The sequence below is a fragment of the Lagopus leucura genome, unplaced genomic scaffold (assembly GCF_019238085.1).
Source record: "Lagopus leucura isolate 7727_CA_CO unplaced genomic scaffold, USGS_WTPT01 Super-Scaffold_100008, whole genome shotgun sequence".
NCBI lineage: Eukaryota > Metazoa > Chordata > Aves > Galliformes > Phasianidae > Lagopus > Lagopus leucura.
The window spans coordinates 14,123,326-14,147,760 of NW_024962265.1; the positions used below are offsets into that span (position 1 = coordinate 14,123,326).

Here is a 24,435-nt window from a genome sequence, read left to right on the forward strand (position 1 = left end):
AGAGCTTGTGAGAGTTGGAAAGCCAAACTCCAGGTTTTATTTTATTTTTAAGACTGGAAACCTTGCAAAGGCAGTCAGTACACAGCAGTGAATTGAGACTCTGTGAGCTGGCTGTAGTTATTGCATGGCCTGTTGACAGAACAGAGTAATACCAGGTCAAACTGGGACACAGGAGTTAGAGCACTGTGTGCTCAGATGGACCAGGAAATAAAACACATTTTTCCTGGAAGCCACATCTGTACCTGATGGTGCTAGCTGGCTTCCAACTGCAGATGAGAGGCGGCTTTCCTGCAAAAAACATCTACTTTCTACTGTTCTCTCAATTAAATGTGTAGGAATACTGTCCAAAACATAGATGACTTATGTCCTTTATTTACTTTTGAAAGGCCAAAATATGCACTGCTGGATGAATGCACGAGTGCTGTAAGCATTGATGTTGAAGGAAAGATATTCCAAGCTGCAAAAGCTGCCGGGATATCCCTGCTTTCTATAACACACAGACCTTCTCTTTGGTAAGTATGGCCAGGAATTTGTGAGAGGCCTTGCTTTCAGCTTTCTGACAGACATGGGTTGGCCTTTGTTCTGTATTAGGGCAGTTGTTTAATCAATATCTACTGCACTTTGTAAGATAATCTGTCTAAAATAATAACAATGTAAATGCATTTACCATTCATTTCTCTTCATTATTTGAGACACACTTACTCCTCCCTCTCATTTTTTTTAAAATTTGTGCCAGTTATTAACTATAAATGGCAACACACAGGTAGCTGAAAGGCAGTTAATTGGTCCACTACACCACAGCCACAACTCATCACCATATTATTCTTCAAAGATGACAAGGTACATGAGCTGGCCTGGGGAAGTTTACCAGTGCTTGGGAGAAGATGGGAAACATGGCAAGTAGTGGTTTACCTGCTCTTTGTTCTTTCATAGGAATTGGTACATCCACTGGTTTAACTTCAGCAGTGTTCTGTATCTGCAGGGCCTGTGAGCTTTCAAAATGTGATTTTATAGTAAAAAGAGAAATACAAGAAGTATGTTCTAGTGAGGTAGTACTTAGTATGGAGACCCTCAAAGGAAATATAGCTGGTGAATACCTAAAACAACCAAATACTTTAAAGGGAAAATGGAGATAAGAGGGTGTAAGCTGACATCAGCTGAGACTATCAGTACTCAAGTCCTTGGTCTCCAATATCACATTGTTTGCTTTTTTAAGCCGGTGACAAAAAAGCACATTACCAATTTGTCACCGTAAAGAAACAAAATTGTAGCAGTTTCTGCTTCTCTGAAAAAGTTTTCTGAGCGTTCATTCTTCCTCTGTGGAGACAGTGATGGTGGAGGCTGGGATTATTTCAAAACAACTGCTCAAGAAAACAAGTATTTGAGAGTATTCCACCTATAAATAGTGATAGTGCAGTGGGAAAATATGCGAAAGAACTGGTGAGAAAGATCTTGGAATTCAGATTTCCATGGACATTTCTTATTTCCTAGTACTCATGCTGTTCAGAAAAGTTTGGAATTGCTTTTGTGGCCTCCAGTGTTACTGAAACTATTGGAAATCTGACGATTTGCAGGGAGCAGGAACTGATAAAAGCAGGTGGCTAGGTGGGATGTGCTGACCTTGTTATTGAGAAACAAAGAGCAAGTTCTGAGTATTCAGAAACAAGGATCAAATGTCTTTCATTCAGATATGCTTTCATAGAGACTGCACTGTATAGGGGTCACATGCTGCTTAACTCCTTAAGATTATACCATGAAATACTTGCTCTTTCATTCAGAACATTGGCTGCCTTCCTGGAGAACCACAATTAGATGTCTTAGTCAGCTCTCTTGGCTTCCTGATGTTATTATTATTGTTATTTTTTAATGGGGAAAAAAAATAGGGAGGCTAAGTATTTTGTGTCTCAAAGATTAATATGCAAGAAGTGGTGAGTGTAAGCCTAGAGCTGAATCTTGTTTGAACCTCGTGTCATAAGCTACCGAGTTTATTAAACTGTCACATTCCCCGCATGGGATTTATAATTGCCCTTTCATGATGTGCTTTATCTTCTATAATTTACAGTGATAAATTGCACAGTTGTAACAGCAGCTCTGAGGGAGCTCTCTGCTCTTCCTCTTGCACCTCCTGATAAATGTCTTGTCAGGTCTTGGCAAACCCCCCCCACACGCACACCTTTGAATATTTGTAGTGCACACACCCTGATACTCACTGAAAGATCTGTGACTCTTGCACAGACTTTTAGTTTGACTCCTTGCAGTGTTTTAGGACTGGAAGTTTATTTATCCCACCTTATAAAATGCAGGGGAACAAACTGAGGTATAAATTGAACAAACCAGTTTTGTCAGTAGCGTCAGGTGCACGATGCTTGCCTGAATGTATTTTCTTCTAAGGAGATCTAACATCTCCTGCAAAGAGAAACAAATAAAATGAACTGGGGCACGTGTTCTATTTCTTTCTTCTGAAGAGAAGGGATTGTTTGGTGTGCAGCAGACTGAAGCTGGGAGGAGTGCTCATCAGGCATTGTGTGGTAGATATCTGTAATGACACCAGTGGTGATGGCCTGGGGAAGTCCTGGTGACTGGATTTGAGATGCCCAAACCCCCCACAAAGGAGTGTCCTAGGTATATGAGTCACTGAAGAGCTTGCGAGACTCTTACCAGATCCAGAACTACGGCTTCCTGCACTCAGCTTCCTGAGAGACACCATTGAGAATAGACACAAACATCCAGACTGGTGTGCAGAAATGAGCCATTACTGATGCATTATTTTCTAATGCAGGAAGTATCACACTCACTTGCTGCAGTTTGATGGACAAGGAGGCTGGCATTTTGAACAGCTGAACACGGACGTCCGCTTGTCACTGAGTGAGGAAAAACAAAGACTGGAGTCCCAACTTGCAGGAATTCCTAAAATGCAGCACAGACTGAATGAATTGTGTAAAATCTTGGGAGAAGACTCAGTGCTCAAAACAATGGACAAAGAAGAATGAATAATTTATGTTTTTAGAAGTATTTTTTTAGTTAAAAGCATTACAAGTTCAGACATTATCCTTTGCATGCGTTGTGCTAGAGGCTTGGAGCATAGAGAAATACAGCCAGCAGAGAATAATGCTCAGAATGCTATGTAAGACTTCAGCATTTCAGTGTTAAGGAAGAAAGTGGTTGAACTGTGAAAGGAAAACAAGCAAGGGCACCGAGTATAAGATTAGTCGCTGCAGCTTATGTTAATTCCTAGTGAAAGCCCAATTCACTGCAAAGAAGTAGCAACACTTTTAGGTTTTGTAGGTGAGTTTTGGCCTGAGACTCGGCCTGCAGAATGAGCTCTTGTACCAGGTTACTGTGTGCGTATGATATGCCTGCTACGCAGAGCAAACATGGCATGACACTCAGGCATGGAGCACAGCAGAGGCAGCATCTGGGTGAGTATGTGGATGCATGCAAAAATCTCATTTGGGTATAAGAAACTTTCAGCCCACGTGAAACAAAACTTTTCTACTACTGAGTAGCGTGCACGTCTTTGTCTGCATCTCCATAGGAAGTAATGCAACAGGCTGACCAGAAGATAACTGACTTGACAAACTACTGCCCTTGTGACAAGAGAAACAAGGATGGAGCTAAATATGTAATATGCACGTGCTGTACTTTATGCTGTGATGCTCAACTTCAAAGGCTCTTTGCCCTTGGTGCTATATCCGTCCCTCTGGGGAGGTACTTGTCCCCTGTGTCGTAATCTCTGGTGGGCGGATGGAGCACTGGGCCTAACATTAGGAGACCTTGTTTTTCTTCACTGAGTCATTCATCTGCTTCATGGGCCTGACCCAGCCAGTGTGCACCTCTGATCTGGTTCCTCCATTGGTAAAATCTCAGTGTAGGCACATGTTTGTTCCATGAGACCTTTTGTGATGAGAACTGTAGGAGAGCGTGTCTGTTTCTAACCATACACTGAATTCTCAGGCATGGCTGTCCTGCCAGTTAAAATGTTCAGTGCTTACAAAGGTTTGTGAAAATTTAGAGCATTTTATAACCACTAATTGATGCCTGCCATGTTTTGTTAGAGTGGACGAACACTGTGCTCCCTGTGAGCAGAGCAGACAGGAAAATGCACCAGTGGCAGCCTTGCTCCAGATGTGCTCTTTGATTGTGCCATTGGCTGCCCAGTTCAGTAGGAGCCATGTCCCCAGGCAGTCAGAAGGGGCTTCAAGCTGATCCCTCTGGAGCTCAGGGTTGGCCTGAGTGCTGCAGGCCAAACTCGGTGAACTAGAAATAAAGGTGGGAATGGATTTTGAGAGATCCCTGCAAGTGCACTGCCAGTCTTGACAAAATGCTTACTGTGGCCCATTGGCTTCCTTGGCGGCAGCACATGTTTGGATGGGGAGACTGTGCAAGTGTGCACAGACCTTTCCTCCTCCATTGCTGGAAGCTGTTCAGAAATGGGCAGCTCAGGAGTAGCTCAGGCAAGAGACTTTGCAGGTGTTTCATCTGCTGTAGGTAAATGCCTTAGAGGAGATGTAGCAATCCTGAAGTTGTTCGTTCCTTAGAAGATTTCTTTCTGGCGACTTACTCTGAGAAGGAGCAATGCATAAGCTGTTAAGAATTGCTGAGAGAGGAGAAATGCACTGGGATATTTGCTGAACTGTATTCAGAACTGAATGCCATGGACAGCTTTTCATAGGAGAGCAGTGTTCACATCTCAGAGGGAGGTGCTCAGCACCAGTGCTGGAGAAAAGGCTTTGGATTGGCATCTCATCATTTCAGAGGTGATGCCTTTGTCAGTGTCTTTGCTTGGGAGTTCAGCTGTCTGGAGGCTGCCATTCTGCTGGGTATGTTTGAACAGTCTGTTAATACAGACTGTTTACATTTCCTGGTGACTTCAAGCACAAGAGGAGGGTGTGATCAGTAGGGAATTAACTCTGTCTGCCCAACGCCAGCACAGTAACCGTGAGGCTGACTCCCTTTTTGCTGCATGCTGGACCAGAACCTGGAATAACTCAGGTCCTCACCCTGCTCCTCTAGAGTCCATGGCTTGAATGCAATCCTGCATTGCATTGGTGGCAACAGTTTGTTCCTCTGGTTAGTTTTTCGCTATAGAGTCCTCACTGAACTTCTCACTGGAAGAGGAAAGATCAGTCCTGAGAATCTGTGAAAGGGATGAGAAGTGAAGGTTCAAACAATAAGCTGTTGTGTTGTAGAGTGCAGACTAGAGGTCACTGATGTGGTGGATGATGTGTGCGTGCGTTTTGATTTGTGAGTGTCTCTGCCTGTCCCTGAAGGCAAGCTTTCCTGCTTCTCATCTTCAAAAGAAATCCGTATCTGCTAAGGAAAGAAAGAAGTCAGCCAAGAATCTGTTCTGGGTGAACGTAAATGAGATGACTGATGATTTTAAAGGCTTGTGCATTTCTGAGCTATGTTTCTGAACCACTGTGATGAATCAGGTGTGCACCATGTGCGTGCCCTCGTTGCAGCTGCAACGTACCGTCCTGCTGGCAGAAAGCAGCCACAAAACCACTTTTCCACAAGATTCTCCCAAGGCAGGAGCTGAGGTAGAGGAAGGGGCTCCGTTGCTTCCCACCTCTCCGTGATGCACTTTACTGTGTGGCTGGGAGCTAAACCAGGCTCATCCCTATATGAAGAGGACACTGAAAAATGTTGAGTGCTTGGCCCAGTTCAGCACAGCTCCCAAGTATAGTTCCCATCTTCCAGCAAAGCACTGCAATGGCACCTGACTTGTTGGGAGCTGTCGCTGGTGGGCACAGCGCCCCAAATCTGCTGTACTGCCCTGCAGAGATCAATGCTGGCTCTGTATTATGGCCCAACAGAACAGGTCTTCCGTGAGAACTGCTTAGAAGGAGAAATATTGTTTGTTTGTTTGTTTTTAATGATATTCTGCATAGAACATGCATCGTGACTGATGAAATGTTATTGAAAACTGAAATTGCACTAGAATCAGTGTAATCTTGAAGTCTGATATGTATTTCTTGGATCCAGTAATAGATTGGCCATTCCTATTCAGTAACACAGTAACAAAAACCAGCATCCCATTCTGCTGTTTGCATTCTTGCAGGCATGAAAAGCGCACAAGGGTGCTGATAGGAGAGGAACCTTCTCTAAATAGGAGCTGTCTGAGTAATGCCGAGCCACTTCTAGAAGGATTTTCTGTACTGGTGATTCATACATCTTAAAATTGATTTTGTAGTTTGAAGAGAAGCTGCCCTGCAGATTTTTTCTGCAAGCTCTCCGGCTTGTTCCAAGTGCTGATATAGATAGGAGTCTCATGTAGATAGGAGTTTCATTTCTGGAGAGCTTTGCCCTTTGTCAAGGACATGAGCCAACTTACTTTGTGCTGCTTTGGACAAAGCCAGAAAAGCAAGCACAGGGTCACACTCTTTCCTGGGGGAGTAGCACAAGGAGATGCTCTTCTGCAGCCAGCATACAGGAGCACCTGCCTGTTAAAGCACTCCCAGAGAGGGCCAGAGCAGGGCAGCATGCCTCAGTGGAATCCTTTTCCTTGATACAATGAGAGTTATTCACAAGAGTCCATTCTTTCTCTGGCTTCCAGGAACTGTGGCTCCCCAGGAAGCCAAGGAAGTGTCTTTTTGGCTTACCTTCTCAGCATTACATCTTGCTGAGCTGGGCAGATTCTGCCCTTGAAGTCCTTTCAAGGGCTGAACTTCGCAAAGAGCCAGGCGCACCCAGCCTGCTGCCAGCAGCCTCTCATGCCCCAGCACTGGGCTTTCTTGGGTCTGTTCCTGGACGAGTGAAGGTGCTAAGCAAAATTCATACCAGTCTCAAGCAGGGATTAACTGTGCAATAAAAATGGTAATTCAGTAATTTAATTCCCAGTTAATTCAGATAATAATGGGATTTTTTTTCCAGAATCAAAGTGGGAGAAAACACTTTCTGTGCATGGGACTTAAGGGTTTTAATCTAGGAAAAGTTCATTTTGGGACCACGCTATTTCTGGTTTTAGATTTGAAAACTCTTCTTCTGAAGGAGCAGAAAAAACTAAGCATCCTTTAAGTATTTTTTTTTAAATCAGTGGGATCTGTGTTCGAGTGAGGAATGAAGGACTGGATATTCAGTGGGATATTTTAGGGAAAATTGCAATAAAAATTGTATCCTAAAGCAAATGAACAAACACACCTACAGTCCCCTCAGTATGTCTGAATGATCATAATGCATGTCAAAGCCGAGTTTATGAGCCTGTGATCTGAGATTTCAGTCGTATACAGAATGAAGTCACTCTACTGAGCTGTTCATAAAGCTTCAGAGAACTGAACTGCTAATCGAATGTGTCTTTGTTTCATTTATGTTTGATATTAATGCCTTTTAAGAGCAGACAATTTATAAAGCAATAAATCATGCTTTACAGTTGTAATTTATTCCAATGTCAAATAAAACATGTTGCATTTACTTTGTTTTTAGCATTCCTTATGAATCATTCACAAAGCAGTCGTGACCTGTGTGCGCTTTGGAAGCCCCTTCCTGCGCTCATCTCTGGGATGGGGGCTGGAAAGCTGGGGGTGGGTGTTGTATGTTTGCAAGTTAAAACAAGTGTTTCATTCCTAGATAAGGCTGCCGTCCAAGAGTCTGTCCCCTTCCTTCTTACAGCCCCCCTTTAGATACTGAAAAGCAGCTCTCAAATCTCCCTGGAGCCTTCTCTTCTCCAGGCTGAACAGCCCCAGCTCTCAGCCTGTCCTCATAGGAGAGGTGTTCCATCCCTTGGATCATTTTTGTGGCCCTCCTCTGGACGCACTCCAGCAGGTCCATGACTCTCCTGCACTGAGGACTCCACATCTGGACACGGTACTCCAGGTGAGGTCTCACAGAGCAGAGGCGCAGGATCACCTCCCTTGCCCTGCTGGCTGTGCTGCTTTTGATGCAGCCCAGGGTATGGTTGGCAAGGGCACATTGCTGGCTCATGTCCAACTTCCCATCCACCAGCACCTCCAGGTCTTTTTGGCAGGGCTGCTTTCTATCCTTACATTCCCCAGCTTGTTCCTGCTGATAGCAGGGGTTGCCACGACCCAAGTGCAAGACCTCAGATTGGGTTTTGTTGACTCATGAGGTTCATTTGAGCCCACTGTTTGAGCCTGTCTGTGCCTCTCTGGATGACGTCCCATCCCTCAGGCACACTGACCATAACACAGATTGGTATCATCCACAAGCTTGCTATGATCTTTGTAAGATTCTGTTGTTGTTCTGTTGTTCTGTTGCTGTGTTCTTGTATGATTCCTGTGATGTGATGTTCAGTGGCTGAAGGCTTCTCCCCATGCTTCCCTCCCAGTGCATCCACTCTGAGAGGACATGAGCCATGAGAAATGTGTGTGCTGGCTGTAGGGCAGTGGAGCCTAGTGCCCTGCCCGAGGGGGTCATTCCCAGAAGAGACAGGCAGCAGGGTGAGCTTGTACAGGCTCACATCAGGGGCCAAGCAGACTCAGGAAATACTCTGAGGTGTTGAGAGGCTTCTCACGGCTGGAATTTTCTGGTAAGTGGGGAATATCAGGCTGAACGCCTTTCGCTGTCTCTCCATGGCCTTCTTTCTGATGACGGCTTTCTGCGGCACCTGCTTTGTATGTTTTAAATTAGTGGCTTTAACCTCATGTAAATGAGGCCATTTGAGCCAAAGCAGCAGTGAAATGTAAGAAACACTGCACCCACCCAGAGCAAGTTTGGTGTGTGCAAAGAATCCATTTTGAAAGAGGTAATTAGAAAGGAAGGAGAATGTGGCCGGTGGCCGTCCTGAGCTGAGGAGCTGACTGGGCCTGGGCTGGGACCCAGGAAATAACCAGATTGGGTGAGCTTGGAAAAACCAGTCCAAGGGAGAAACCCCCTGCAATGTGCCAGCTGAAGGGCCGAAGCTCAGGGAGCAGCCTGTGCTTGGGCACCTGGAATGGAGGTTTGTGTCAGTTACATTTATGTTTCAAAATGAAAAACTGAGTGAGAATTAGGATTTTTCTACATCTTTTAGAAGTTTTCTCTTCTTACACAAGAAATGATTCTCAAATTAAACATGTTTCTTGATTGCCTGGGGGGGTTAGATGTCTTTTTTTTTCTTATTCCCTCTGTTTTTACGGAGGACAAAGGGAATAATTAAACTTGGCTTAAATATAAAATAATCATGCAATGGCACATCAGATTTCTTGGTGTCTGTTTATGCAGTAATCCTTGGTTGGAGGAGAAGGGGTTTGGGAAAGACAGAGATACAAATAGAGACAAGCTGTCCTGACACTGTGTTTGTAGTATAACGTGTCAAGAGAAGAAGAAACACTCATTTATTGTTTGATTTTAGCATGAAAATTGCGATAACATTTGGCACTGCCTTAGAGCTACATTTCAAATGGATCAGATTCATAATGATTTCTGGGTCTTTGGGAAACCAAAATTATTTTCACTATAATTGACACCATAATTTTCACTGTAAAGATCAGGCAGGTATTGAGGCAAAGCCAACTTATTTAGCACTGAAACAATCCAGAGTCGCACTCAGTAATTCTCCAGTATTCTTGTGCTCTGTATCTTACTTACAACCTTCTTCTCTAATTCTAGCCATGCAGTGCAAGAAATACATGAAGTTTATTAGAGACTTCTCAATCAGTTGGTGCCTTCTGTGTTGCATTTTTCCAGATCTCTATGATATGGGTTGCACCAAGTCTCCCCAGCCTTCTGGCCTACTTTTCCATCCCTGCTGGGCTGGGTGCAGCTGTTGGCTGGTCTCACCACCCCTGTGCTGGTGCCCCATGCCAGGAGATGTCCCACAGAGACAGGAGGAGTGTGCCTTTGATGCCAAGTGAACAAATAAGAGATGGCTGATGGATGCTGTCAGATGCACCTGCTTTGTTTTTTGTTTTGCTTTTAACCACCACAGATATTAACACAAGGTACTATAGTGCAGCAGCTTGTGGTGAGAAAGTGGGGCTTTGCTGGCATCTGCTCGTAGTAAGACATTCTTGCATTGAGCAGATTCTTCCCAGATCAGTTTATGCTTGCACTGCCAGAATGGTATAAAAGGGTGGTGGAGCTGAGACTTGAGAAGAACACAGAATCCTCTTTGAATTGCATAAAGCAGTCATCAAAAACACACAATTACTTTTCATAACGTGCTTTGGAGTATTTATAGGTAGCACATAAATATAAATGATTCATAAATAATTGTCCGATCTCTACAATTCAACCAGAAATCCCTTTATATCTATATGAAATGATAACCTCAGAAATAAAATTATGAAAATCTAGATTTTCTTGCCTGTGCAAAATGAGCACAAGTAGAGGTGCAATTTCAGCCTCATGCCTATTTTTATACTGTAATCATGTTACTGAACTCAAGGCCTGTCTAATCGTTAATCTTCACTTATTGTGTGCCATATGGCTCATAGCTGAGCACCAGAGGACAAGGACTCTATTTGATGCATCACATATTATTACGGGTGAAAAAAGAAGAGTTATTACTGCATTTCACGAGAAGGTGAAAGCTGAGGCATGGCTCACATTCCAGGGAGAATGACTGTGTTTCCTTTGTGAAGTCTTACTTCCAAGGACTTCAGAAGTAAGGTCAAGTTTCTCCTTCAAGTCACTGGCTAAAACCTCCCTCTGTCTGAGAGGTTTAATTAACAACCAGGAGAAAACCCTGATGGCACCATCCATTTTAAAGGTATTTGGAAGTGCTTCCTTCTTAAACACAAGTCTGCTGGATGTTCCCTTAAACACACCAGGCCTTGCCTGCTCGACCATAGCCTGGTCAACCCTCTGCAGCCCGCTCAATGCATCATGGCATGGCCATTCCACCATGGTCTGACCAATGTGCCATGGACTGGTCAATCCAACACGGCCCAGCCGTGGCCTGCTTGCCCTGCTCCTGGAGGAGGCAGCTATGGAGGCAAGGGGTCTCAACCAAAAGTGCCTGCACCTGAGAAACCTCGCCAAGGATTATTTCATTAAAATCCTCCCACTCTCAACTTTAACTCCCTCTCTGCCATCCAAGTTTCTAGTCAAAGCTAGAGCTCTAAGGGGTTTGCTGCAGACAAACCTGACCAGGTGGCCAAGCTTGCTCTCACTGAGGACATATCTCAGGGCTGCACCACCAAATGTCTGCCATGAAGTGCAAGGCCATGCTCAAAGCATTGTGCCTAAAGCCACGCGTGTTTACTTTGCTAATTCAGAGTCTTATGCTGCTGCAGAAGGCATAAAGGAGATTCAAAAGTTGGAAGCTGCAGCCAAAAAAATCTGGGCTAGGACAAAGCTAGGACAGGTTTTCTCCAGATGGGTAACGTGGTGCTCCCTTTTGGGCCTGTTTGAGGCAGGGCGTTGCTCGATGTGCTTCATGGTATCTGAGGCTTGTGTTACACGCTGCCAACACAGCCCCTCCTGGCCTGCAGTAATTATGAGAATGGGAGCAGCGCTGCTGAAGTCAGCAGGGCCGCAGCCCACACCTGCATGGAGTGCTCCCAGCTGTGCCGAACTGCAAAGCTTTGGAATTCGGGAGCTAAGGGCCAAAGAACTGGAGCTGTGAAAGACTGAGCATCTCCAGCTCTTCTGACAGCACGTCCTCCTGCTCAAACCTTTAAGCCATCACCCATGAGTCCCACAGAACCAACAGCCCCACAGAAGTGCTGTACTCCTTGCTTGGCATGCACAGATTTTGAGATTTCTAAGTAGAGGAGAGTGCCTTTGTAGGGGGCAAACACAGACAGACTCTGGCTGCCTTGCCCTGGCACCCAGCTGGCCCATGCATGAATGCACGTTCATCCAGCATTGCCCACCTTGAAAAGGCACTTCTTCATGCAGGAGCACTTCACTAGCCGGTGCCAGGCTGAGCACTGTGCTCGGCTGCTTTACACACACTGTTGGGCTCCACAGCAGAGCTGACTCCTACCATGCCAGCCTGCAGCATGGCCAGAAGACCTCTGGTGTTTTCATGTCTTAAACTGGCTATAATCTGGCTCTCTAATCTCATCTGACTGCTATGATCTTTTAGAGTGTTTTTAGCTTTCTTGAGGGTGGAGACAAGAGGCACAACAACACCTTCTGAAGAATGAGGCGTGTGGGCAGAACACAACTTGTGTTGTTGCACTTGAAGCTGAGTTCTCATCCACAGGTTGCTTTGGTTGGGGCAAGAACACAGCTCTGCAGCATGCCATGGAGGCCTTATGGTCTTAAGAGTTTTACTGCAAATGCAATTACCAGCATATGGAAATATTTAGAAGGTGGGAAAGCTTTTCAGCACCCTTGTCTTGCTTAACTTACCTCATCCAGTTTTGTCTGCAGTTGTGGTATGACTGAGCACCACAATCAGACCCAAATACAGAAACTTTTGTGCAGGCTTACAGGCTCTGATTTACTGTTTTGCTTGTGATGCTAAGTCTCAGTAATACTCTTTGAAAGTACTGCTAGAACTCCAGACCATTGGGCTCCTAACACGAGGGGAATGTGACAAAGATTTGAACATCACAAAGGGCAGTGAAGCTAAATTCCTTCCTGGAGAAATGCTGTGCATGTCAGGGAAACCCAAGAGAACCAGTGCTTGGACCATGAGCCTTCGAGTCATCAAGCATCTCTATCTGTTCTTAATAGGTTTCCTTAATGACGCTGATTAGATTTTTAGAGAGGAACTTGCAAGAACTCATGTTACTGCTGAGTTTGCAGACTCATATCAACCAGTATTGCAAAGGGTTGCTCCCTTGCCAAAGACTGGAATATGTGGATAGCTGGAATAATTTTATTGGCAAGCATCTCCCGTAAAGCAAGATAGTGTGTTCTAGTGGTAACATAGGCAGAGCTTTTTGCTGTTAGTGGACTAAGAAAATGCCATCATAAGACATAAATGAGAGTGATGTTCAACCCTCAGCATTATGAAGGCACATAATATTTTGTTTTGTGTTAATGTAGGTTTATGGTACTCAGTAACTCTTGGGAGTGACCCAACATGCAATACACCATGGCACATATAATTGTGAGAGCTGAAGTCAAAATTATTCACAGATCCATAAATCATTCCCAAATTCTTTTTCTCTTTGTTTGCATGCTACATTAGCTAAGTGGAGCAGATATGCATCCCGATCCGCGGAATTACAAGCAGGGCCTGGAAATCAGGACATTTCTCAAGAGTTTCATCTTTGCCAGGCCAATGTTTTACTCCTTGTTTGCCACACTTTTGAAGCCTTCAGTGAGGATGATGTAAGCTTCCCAGGTGTGGACGAAAGCCAAAAGCCTTTAGTTATTCCTTGTTGTGCAGGGTTGACATGACTGATAATCTGAGAGGGAAGAACTATTGGAAAGAAAAAAAAAAAAGAAACACATCTAAGTTTCCTTCTAGTCAACCCCAGCAGTCAAACTGAAGCTGTCTGCCTTTGCAGAAACCAGATGCAGTCGGCTGGGAAGCTCTCTCATGTTGCCTAGGGCGTAGCTTTGATCAACCAACCTCGGCTTGCCTCTCACAAAGCTTTCTTCATGCACCTGATATAGGATCCTGCCTGAGATAATGAATCATGATGTATTTAAAAGAAATTAAAGGATTCGTGTTGAGCTCTGCATCTAACCCAAGCCAGCAGCCTGATCACTCTTCCCATGCTCAATGTGCAGGACAGTGACAATCCTGATCATGGACAGAGCACCCACAAATGTAGGTCACTGCAATCTGAGAGACAGAATCAATATTTCAGGGTGCACTGTTCCCTCTAGCTTATAAACTTAATTGAAGGGAAAGGAGAGGTAAAATTAATTTTTAAACAACCTGTCTAGAGGGCAAAATCATCTTAATTAAATCTCATTCATTCTTCCTCTAATCCAGCAGGCAGATGGTGTTTCCCTCCTGCACTTTGAAGAGGTTAGCCCAGAAAGGCTTCCAGAGAAAACAGATCTGAGGCTGACAGAGCTCCCCTTCAGACAGATTTCCACTGCGGGGATCACTGGCTCTGCCTGTCTGTCCTCAGACTGGCAGATTTGAAGACAACAGCCAGAATTAGAGGGAAAAGGCTCCTGAGGCTCCCAGCCCTATCCTTCCATGGTGAAAGAAACAAAAATAAGGGCAGTCAGATATTATAGAAAATACTTTTTTTCCCCATGTGAACAGTTGTTTGTTCTTTTTATTGACTGAGTTTTGAGCCCCCTTGCTTACATCCAGGCTGGCTTTGAGAGAGGAGGTGCTAGGAAAGGTGCCCCAACAGAAGGCTGCACAAAAATGGCAGCAACATGCACCCACCTCACCATGCTGCGTTTGTTTCATATTTTCAGTCTTTACTCTCTGGCCATGAGCACAGGTTGCTTTTTTTCCTCTTTATTTACTTCCACAGAACTGGAATTCCAGGAAAAACATATCCAACCATTACAAGGTTTGTGATCAAAGAGGTGAGAACTGGCTCTGCTTTCAGCCTGGCCTCTCCCTGACCACTCTGTTCTCCTGTTCCCACCAAAGGATGGGGCAGGGGCCAGCAGCAATAGTAGGGTGTCCTTCTGCAATGCCTCTGGGAGTGGAAAGCTGCCAGTGCCCCCTGCCTCCCTGCTGGGGGTCTCTGCTAAGATGGAAGCAGCCAGGAAAGGAGAAATAAATGGGTTCCAGTTCTGCGATGGTGATATTAAAGGATCAACATCCAAGAGGGGATCAGAGGAGAGGAGAGAAAAGAAAGTGAAGAGGCTGAGGAAAGGGAAAGGCAAAAGAGAGAAGCCAGGGACTGCTACCCCTCTGGGGGCAGCAGCAACTTTCTTCTGAAGGCCAGAAGCAGTGCATCTTTGAAGTTGTTTCAAGCTGAGTACATTAGAGCTCTGGGGGTGTTCACATAACAGAGATGCCTGGTAGCACTGCCAGGGATTGTGTAAGGGCTGCCATGAAGTCAAGCAAGAATGGGATTAAGGAGCCACTCCCCAGCTAGCAGAGAAGTTGAGACTGCCAGGCAGGGCCCCACTTGCTAACCAACTGTAGAGGTGAGGTAGAACAGCTGGAAATCCACTCCTCTGGCTGTGGGAAGATCTTGCGTCCATGCCACACTGAGCCTGTCCACCTCCTGTGAATCGTTAGAACAAGGCTGAATTCAACACCCTGATCCACAGAGCACCCTCAGCAGCCTGCTCCTCTCTGCCCTGAGGAGACTGTCCCCAGAGCAGGACATCACCTGAGCTAATTGGTTGTTGTGTGGCTGAGAAACAAAATGGTGCATGAGGGCTCCTGGTGCGTTGACGAGTATCTCAAACTGATGTGAAATTACTCTTTATTTGTCCATTAATAAGGCATTTTGAGATGTATTATTAAACCTCACATGGACACAGCACCACTCAGCAATAAATTACACCTGTATAAATCTTTACAAATGTCCTATGTTATTAAACATGTATCCTGAATGCAATGGCAAGACAGGAATGTTCCTACAGCACTGCTTGCTGCAGCCTGGGAAACAGATGAGTAAAGTTCTTTGGTGTCTGCCTTTTTGGCAGTCTTCCTCGTGCATCCAGCAGACACAGTTGTACACAGGACACTGAAGAAGATAAATAAGCACTTGGCATGACTGCTGAGATATGTCACCTGTACTGCATCCAAAAGCTTCGAAGGCATGTCTTTCAGAGCAGTGCTGTCACATGCTACAGCCAGCTGGCCATGCAACTTATGGGACGTGATGCAATGTTTGCCTGCATGTCCTTACCCAGGTGTATTTTGATGCCATTTCCCTGGTGATTCAAAACCTGTTTCTTCATGCTTCACAACTACGTGCTACTTGCTGGGGACAACTTGCATCATCTGTTTCCATTTGTGATAGTTAGGTGAAGAGGAATGTAGCAAGATTTCAGGTTTGCTAGTGCCACACCTCAAAAATCTCTGCTTGAAAATAGCAATGTACTTACAAAACAACAAATGCTGGATATTTTTATCTGTGTATTTTAGATTTCTGATTCTTCAAAATACGGCTAATCTAAATTTTCCACTTTGTGAATATGAGTACTGGATACTTTCTTTTACAAAAATCACAGAATCACAGAATGGCTTTCGGGTTGGAAGGGGCCTCAAGGATCATGAATCTCCAACCCTCCTGCCACATGCAGGGCCACCAACCTCTGCATTCAGTACTAGACCAGGCTGCCCACGGCCCCGTCCAACCTGGCCTTGAACACCTCCAGGGATGGACGGGGCATCCACAACCTCTCTGGGCAGCCTGTTCCAGCACCTCACCACTCTCTGGGTAAAGAACTTAAAACATGGAATGGTTTTACTCTTGCATAATTATGAGCATGCAGGAGCTGGAGCATTATGGAAAACATCAAATCTTTGGCTTTCTTGATAAAATTACAAGAATGGCAATGCTGATGTTTAATAGAATAAGAAAACATTTTCTTTTATCTATATCTATGTCATTTAATGGCAACAATATATCTTCGAATTGAGCCAAGACTGGCAAATTTCAGTTCTCCTGGAAGAGATTTCTCAAGATTTTACTAGTAAGTAAGAAGGGGGCAATGTCATAGCACATAAATCACAGTGTTTGCTACCCACAAATCAATTTATAAAGCATGTTGGGCACCAGAAGATAGCTCAGCACAAGGCTGAAGATAGCAACACAGATAAAAGTTCAGATTCATCTGAAAGAACTTGATGGATGGGTTAAAAGACGTGCTATTAGTTCAGACAGAAAATCTACAGGAAGGGCAGACCATGTAACGGAGCATCCTGCAGAAATATGTAGTTATGCTGAAGACTGAATTGTGAACTGGACGGTGGTGTGTGGCATGCTTCTGCAGCTGGGCCCACAAGCACTAAGTCCAATTTGTCACCTCCTGCCTTAAAGGTTAGGCAGAAAAGGCTTTACAAAAGCTTTCATGGCAAAGGGGCTTAGAGGCAGGAATTGTCCTCCAAGTGAAGGGCAGCATGGCATGCGTTCCCTTGGCTCCCATGGCACTCGGGGTTTGTTGAGTGCACAAGGGGCTGCACTGACTTTGGTTGGTGTCTGAGGGTTTGAATGGAGCCCAAATGGAGTTTGAATGGGCTGGTCACAGGCTGCTTTAGCTGACACCCCGTGTTGACAGATACATCAAAATTTGCCCATGGGGGATGTTTTCCATGACGGCAGTTATTCACTATGTGGCTTGGACTTTGGCATGTGTATTTTTTTATCACTGTTAATTATTACTCTGCACTGCAAAGTGCAGGCAACTAGCAGCTCAGCTGCTTACCTAACCCAGCAGGAGTACCTTGCACAGGAACTCCTCGTTGTCTTCTGAATATTACTTTGGATTTTGGTCTGAGGAGTATCTCACAGCAGGGGCTTCTGCAGTTCAGAGAAAAAACAAAATGTTTCCCATTTCCAGGCCTCCGTGTCAATGCATTTCATCTTGAACAAAGCGGCAGGTGAGCCAGAACTTTTCCACAGTTCACCCAGCAGTAAAATGTGGTCAGTTTTCCCAGGTAAATTGGTTAATTCAGTGTTCAAATACTGACTTAAGGCCTTCAACCTGGAAACCTTCACTCCTGTAGTGAAAGATACTGGAATTGAAATCAGTATGGAAACATTCCTTATAGAGCCTTGGAGCTTCATCGTGTCCCGCACCCATCAACCATCCCTGCAAACATCTGCATAGAGAGCAGGTTTAATTCTCTGCAGTTTGCTTTGTCAGCCAGAATCACAAGCACTAAGAGGTTCTCAGACTAATTTCTACATCACTGTTGTATTATCCTACCTGCAAAATTAGATCTGTGCTGAAATAAGTAATTTGGAAGGCGAAATGTCAACATATATTGCCTACATATTTTATTGCCGTAAATAATTGGACTTATTATCCAGTGATAATGAGCTACCTCTTATTTTGGCTGGAGCAGCAGCAGTGATTCCCAGGCAGGTGGGCTGGGTGGCTGTCTGCCAGCGTGCTCTGCTACTGAGCATTTCAGCCACAGGTTTGGTCTGCGCATCAGCATTTGTCAGCATCATCAGTTTAAAATCCTCTGCATGTTGAGCCTCTAGGACGCTTCCTGAAGGCTTCTAATGAATGACAGACTTCTGCCACAGGACAGTCTAAGGCCTAAACTGAGATACAGTCCTGGCTCGAAATCTGCAAGATGGGTATTTTCTCTGCCCAAACATGAAAAGAAGGATTTAACAGGCATATGCTAAAAGTTATTGTCAGCAAGTATTTGTGTCTTCTTTAATATTGTTGGAATGTGCGAGCTTTAATGTTTTTGTGTGCACTTCAGGGCTCATTGAAGGGCAATGGTGTGTACTATCAGTGTCACCAGGGGTACAATATGTCACTTGGATCAGTTTTAAAGCAGCCCAGCTTTCTGCACAGGCCTCCCAGACTGTGTTTCAAAGCTGTGCTTGGGAACCTGAGCTGCTCCAGCCATTGCTCAAGCCAATGAGAACCAGCTTGTTCGAGGTGTGGTTACACACACCCTGTTCTGCTCTATAATTCATGGTAATTATATGCCGGCTGAAAACACAGAACAAAACCATAACTAGAAACAGATAGTCTGGGAACAAAAAAATCTTTGGTCTGTCACAGTTTTTAAATAGCTGTCACTTGTTTCCTCCTGCAAAAAGCTGTGGCTAAAACACAGCTGGACTCTGATTTCTTGTCTGCAAAGGGCCTCACCCTTGCAGAACCTCCCCCAGAGTGGGCACAGGAAAAGAAAGAGGTGTCCTGGAAACGCAGCCCTTCAAGGCTGATGTTAACACAGCTGCTCTGTCTTAAGAGGCAGAGGCTTCCTTCCCCAGCCCTTGGAGGTGCCTCTGGTTTATGTGTGGAGTCAGTGGACCCAACCAGGCAGCAGAACCTCTCAGTCTGAAGGGCAGGGCTGGTGGCTTTGGTTTCCTTATAAATCCAAACCTTGGTGTCAGGCTGTAATGAACCCTTGGTGCCAGCAGGGATCTCACCTGCTCCTGGCTACACACTGCGCCCTGTGCAAGGCCATAAACCCAACCTTTGTGCAGTCGCCAGTCCCTTATTGCACCTGGTTTAGTCATAGCAGAGTATGAATTGGCGTTGAATTGCTGGTGTGGTTTTTATTTCTTAGGAGTTTCTTTGATTCCTAAGGAGAAAAGCATGAACTCATAACTCTCCCAGAAAGAAGTACACAGGCTATTTTATTTAGCGTAGCTGCAGTACAGTATTTTTAACAATTAGTCCGTACTAATTAGCTAATTATGTTGTCACTAGTGAAACAATGAATAGATGTTAAATTCTATTGCTCAGTGCAATGACAGAATCAAACCCACGTGCAATGAGATAACACTCCCTGCAGTCACTCCCAGTTTCCCCACAGTTGCTACTACAGGAAAGATGCAAAACCAGAGCCAGCCTTTTCCAACTTATTTCATCCCATGACATCATGTAGACACCATATCCCTTACAGAGCCACAATGTCAGCCACTGCTCACCCACAGACTTCAGCATGGCCACAATGGTTGGAGTTTCTTGGACACGTTGGGTCAGGAGTGGATATTTGGTGATCTGGACATGTGTTCAGCTCTGCATATCTCCCATGTCATTGTAGTGTGAGCTCTTGGAAGCCCATTTTTCCCATGTGTGCTTGTGGAAAGAGCAGTACATCCTTGGGAATACAGTGCAATGTACCTGGCTGGTAGTTCCCATTAACAAGTAGCTGGTGAATGCAATTACAGACATCTGCCCTATGTATATGTGCTCTAATGAACATGCATCCATGCCATGGCATGTCTTTGTTCTAGAGCCAAGGAGTTTTGATACAATGAGAATGTCCTTCATGTAATATCACACACATATTTTCAAGAGAAAAACCTGCCCAGTGGGATGGTTACAGACATCCTGCATCAGGTTTATTTGGCAGCCTCCCCACTGATGTCCCATGGAGCCCAACCAGTAACTGGGCACTATATGGTCACAGACCATACTCACACTTTGTACATTCTTATTTAACAGCATGTGCGTATGTCCACATGTACACACTAATACATGCAAATTCTGCTGACTTCTCTTAGTAAAGGGCATAAATATATTAGACTAAATCAAGGTTCCTTTCATTAAAGTTAAAAGAAAAGCATTCCTATAAAGAAAAGCATCCAAATCAAGTCGCCTGAAAATTTGAAAAGAAAAATCCTGTACCAGGTAAGAAATGGTCACAAGTGGTATCTGTGGGCAGCAGTGGTTGCAGCAGTGAAGGTACAGGTACATGGCAGAAAGGTGCAGATAACCCAGATCACTTCTTTCTCAGCTGAAGAGAACCTATGAGGAGGCTGCTGGATAGCGAAAAATGCAGGATTATAAAGTAGAAATAAAAACCTCTACGGAAAAATTTGGTTTTGCAAATCAGAGGATGTGGAAAATATCTGAAGAGCTGATTTTTATCACCTTCCAGTCGGGATGTACGATGCGATACTGAATAGCTTCATAGGTAGAAGACATAAGCCCATTACTAGATTAATTGAATCATGGTAGCATGGCTCATGAAGATCACTTAGGAAACTCAAAAATGTAAATGGAAGACATTTTACTATAGACATCCTTATGTAAATTAACCCACATAGCCAATGCTACAAGTATCTTCAAGTCTGGACCTATTTACATAATACATAACGACAGCTGATGCAGAATCATTCTGAGTTGATTTACCTGTTTCTTCCCTTCTTGTGATATTTTAATTACACTGTGACAGAAAACGTGAAGCTGTGAGTCAGAACAGAAGGTGTTCAATGTTAAAAATATGAATACAAACATTGTATGGATTCATAACCAAAAGACATAAACAAAAGCAGCAAGGTGGGTTTTAACAATAAATGCAAAAAAAAAAGAATTAAGGTTACATATGATCCATTAATGACAGCGAAGGCAGCTCTCATGGAAAGCGATGTTTTCATTGAAGATCTTCCTCCTGCAGATTTTGATTTGAGAAAAGGCAATAAAAAAGCATAGAGCTTTCACCTGCATCAAGACAAGCTTAGTAGCTTGGCACAAGTTGTAGAATCAGAAAGTAAAGGCAAAGAACCATCTGTTTTTCAAGGTGCAGGGATCTGGTCGTCTGCTTTTCCAAGCCTGCTCTGTGAGTGTTGATTAATGTTTTCCAGTCCGGTGAAAGCAGCAGGGCCCATCAGTGAGGCACAGATCTCCTCTGTATGAGTAAGGGCGGTAGAATCTGGCCTGAATGAATCAGAGCAACCACCTTAATTATGCTAACGGGGTGCCCAAGGCATTGCCTCGTTCAGGCTGCACAGAACGGAGAGATGTCGGGCCCTGGGCAAACCAGCTGCTCTTCTCCTCGGGAGCTGGGATGCCCCTTGCTGCTGAGCAGCACACGGTGGGAGAACGCCGAAATCTGAAGAAGGGCATAGGACGGCACAGCATCAGCAAACAGCGAGTAGCACTAGGTGGTGCTCTTTTCTCCACTAAGTTACTACTCCATGGGGTGTGAGAAGAATGGGCTTTTCTTCTTTTTCGGTTTTCTTTATTGTTTTTAAATGACGTTGTGCCCTATTTACTCCATCAGGATCTTCTCAAACAAGAGAAAACCCATAAGCAGAAATATAAAGCGAAAACCAATGCTTTCCTGTGCTGATTAGTCATCTTCTGTGAGCCTGGAGACATCCATCAGGCTGTGCAATCAGGTTGCTTCAGGTTCTTTTTTCCCAGTGCAGTTTGCAGTGTCCTGGAAGTGAGGCAATCTTACTTCCATAGAGAGATTCTCTCCTATCTGCACACAAGTCACTGTTGAGAAATCTGTTCCTGAGTCCATGTTGCCTTTCCCTTTGTGCCCTTCTCAGCCATGGTCTGCATTCCACCCTAACCCACCCTTTGTTCACTCCCTCCAAATATTTGTTTATTTAGTTATGTTCTCTCTGGCTGTTATTTAGCTGGGTATGCCTATATATATAAAGTTATTTCAAGTCTTTTCCCTTGTCATTACAGTGCTTCCTCATCCCTGCTGGTTTCTCAGTGTACAGATCTGTCAGTGCTGTTATCAGCAGCCTCATGAGAACCTTTGCTGAAATCTGTACTTTCCATGAAGAGGCAGACAAAGGGATAATGACATCAACAGTTACAAAAAGGTCTAGAAAGATCCCCTAAGACAAAGCAACTCCTGGATAACGAGCAGCAAAAGAAATTCTGGACACAAAGACAGAAGAAAACAATTTTTCAATCTGGGAAAAAAAAAAAAAAAAAAAAAAAAAAAAGAGCTCATTATGTACAGGAAAAAAGATGTTAAATTAGGGATAATGCATGTCAGCTCAGTGCCTGTCCAGGAGGCAAACACAATCTTAGGACCTATTTGCAAAAGGACTGGGAAAAACAGAGTGCATTGCTGTGCTCTGCTAAATATCCATGGTGCGCCTAATCATGTGTGCAGCTTCCAGTGCAGCCACCCGAACTCAAGCAAGATAGAGCTGGAAAAACTCCACAGAACGGCCACAGAAATGTTCAGAAATGATGGGAGGAGAAGTTAAATGGCATAAGACTCCTCTGCTGGAAAAAGGGATTGCTGCAAAGCCATGGCTGGTTGGCTGCCCACTCTTTCTGTCAGTGCCAAGTTAGTGCCAAGGACTATCTGATTTTGTGCACTTTTTGGAGTGAGCCCTTTTGGTGTTATTCCATATTGTTAATCCAAACAATTCTTTAATTCCTAATGTAGTAATGAAATCTTCTGTTTTTCTCCATCCCTTGGTATCAATTATTTTTCTGAGCCTAAGTGATAGTTTGTTAAAGCCAGTTCCCTTTCAAGCACATCATGGTTGTATGAGACTTTGGTGGGAAGAGCACTGTTTAGGCACTTTATCCAGCCAAACCACAGGAGATGGGTGTCCTGCTGGGTCAGACCAAAACCCAAAAATGCCACATGTGACCAGCACCGGTGATGGTCCTGGTGTAGCTGTACAACAGCCCGCACAGGCTGGCCAAGCACAGATCTGAAAGACCCAGATGGGTCTGTGAGGTCCCTGCTCATGTACCTGACATCTTCCTCTGGCCCAGACTGCTGAGATCACAGGCATTGACCTGTCTGTTCCTTTTATTAGCTGGTAATGGAGATGTTGTTCACAAATCTTGTCTAATCCCTTCTGATGCCTGCTAATAGTCTGCTTCCCCAACCTCCTGTGGCAATGGATTCCAGAAGTTCGTTGCTGCAGTGCAGGGACATGCTGTCCCATTTCAGCAGCAAACTAAATACTTGCACCTTGTCCATGGGAACAAACTGAAATAAGATTCAGTCCTTCGCTGTTCTGCCTATTATCCTTTGGCCCAAGCATTCCCAAACGATACATATGCAGTGAGTGGTATGAAAGCTACTTTGAATAAGTATTAAGGAAAGCAAAGCTCAACATGCTGCATTCTTCCAGAGGAAGGTGATGCCTCATCTCTGCCTTGGATAGGAGAGCTGGAAGCACAGATTTTCCTGGCAAGGAGAGGTGAGCCTTGCAGGCTGCCACAGACCTTAGAGCAGTGGCTTCTGTTGCTGCTGCACCACAACACAATTCTTTTCTTATAGCAGTGGTCCTTCCATAGCAAGCTCTATCTGGAAACTCCTTATATGAAGCTTGTCACAACTCTGTTGCAACTACTTATCTTAATTTCATGAGTTTGCGAGATTGCCAAGCCGGTCTGCATATACATGGAGAATAAAACAACTTGTGCCATGCTTAATTTACAGCTGTCATCTCTTAATTTCTAAATTCCATGATGCTATCAAGCTGAATACTCTCAGTTTGTTCTTGCAAGATCCATTCTTTGCCTGCCCAACCCTCTGTTTTGCAGGTGACACACCACCCACTCGCTCTCCGCCAAGCTCCAGCGCTGCCTGTGGCTTGTGGTCCCAGTACTGTGCAGGCAATTAGGCATTTCTTCACCTGACTTCCATCGTTATTTTCTGTTATACCTATTTATTGTTTTTGTTGCAGTAATGCCTAAGGACGCCAAGTAGGAAATGGGATTTCGTCTTTAAAAAAATTGTAAAACAAGCACAAGGAACTCACAGTCTGGGGCTTAAACACACTGTGTCTTGTGAATACATAAATGAGGAGGTTTGTGAGAGCAACACAGAAGGACAGGGCGATGCTAAATCTGCCCACTGACCTTCCTCTACTATTAGCTGTCAGCAGGCTCTGCAGGAAAACGGAAACTTTCCTGACCTCATTGGAACTAATTTCATCAGAGCATTTTCCCAGAGGTGGAGAACTTAAAATTGATTTAATCTGGAATGTGCCAGGGTTTCGATGCTCACTATTTAAACATGTGAGCTAATTTTTTGTCTTATCTAGAGCAGACTGGCACAGCTGCTGACAGGAGGCTGCCTTGCCACCGCAGATACTGTGTGTGTGGGATTGCTGCCTTTTGGTACCTTACGCAGGTGAAGTCTGAACCCAAAACTGACAGCATGGTGATGATGGGGGAAGGGTGAAGGACAGAGGAAAGATGAGGATACTGTTGGGAGGGATATTATGAAAAGCCCATCCTGTTGGGTAACTGTATCCTAAAGGCAAGATTGGTATTGTGCAACTCCGACGC

At 44.5% G+C, this 24,435-nt stretch overlaps 1 protein-coding gene across 1 annotated transcript in view; it reads left to right on the plus strand.

Annotated features, from left to right (window-relative positions):
* ABCD2 (ATP binding cassette subfamily D member 2) overlaps window positions 1–3,949 on the plus strand; it is a 42,027-nt gene extending 38,078 nt beyond the window's left edge. The window contains exons 9-10 of the mRNA XM_042872637.1: window positions 387–512; window positions 2,780–3,949. Of these exons, the coding sequence (XP_042728571.1) occupies window positions 387–512; window positions 2,780–2,990 (337 nt within the window). The 3' untranslated portion in view covers window positions 2,991–3,949. The remainder of the gene's footprint in view (window positions 1–386; window positions 513–2,779) is intronic.
* Window positions 3,950–24,435: the final 20,486 nt, after the last annotated feature.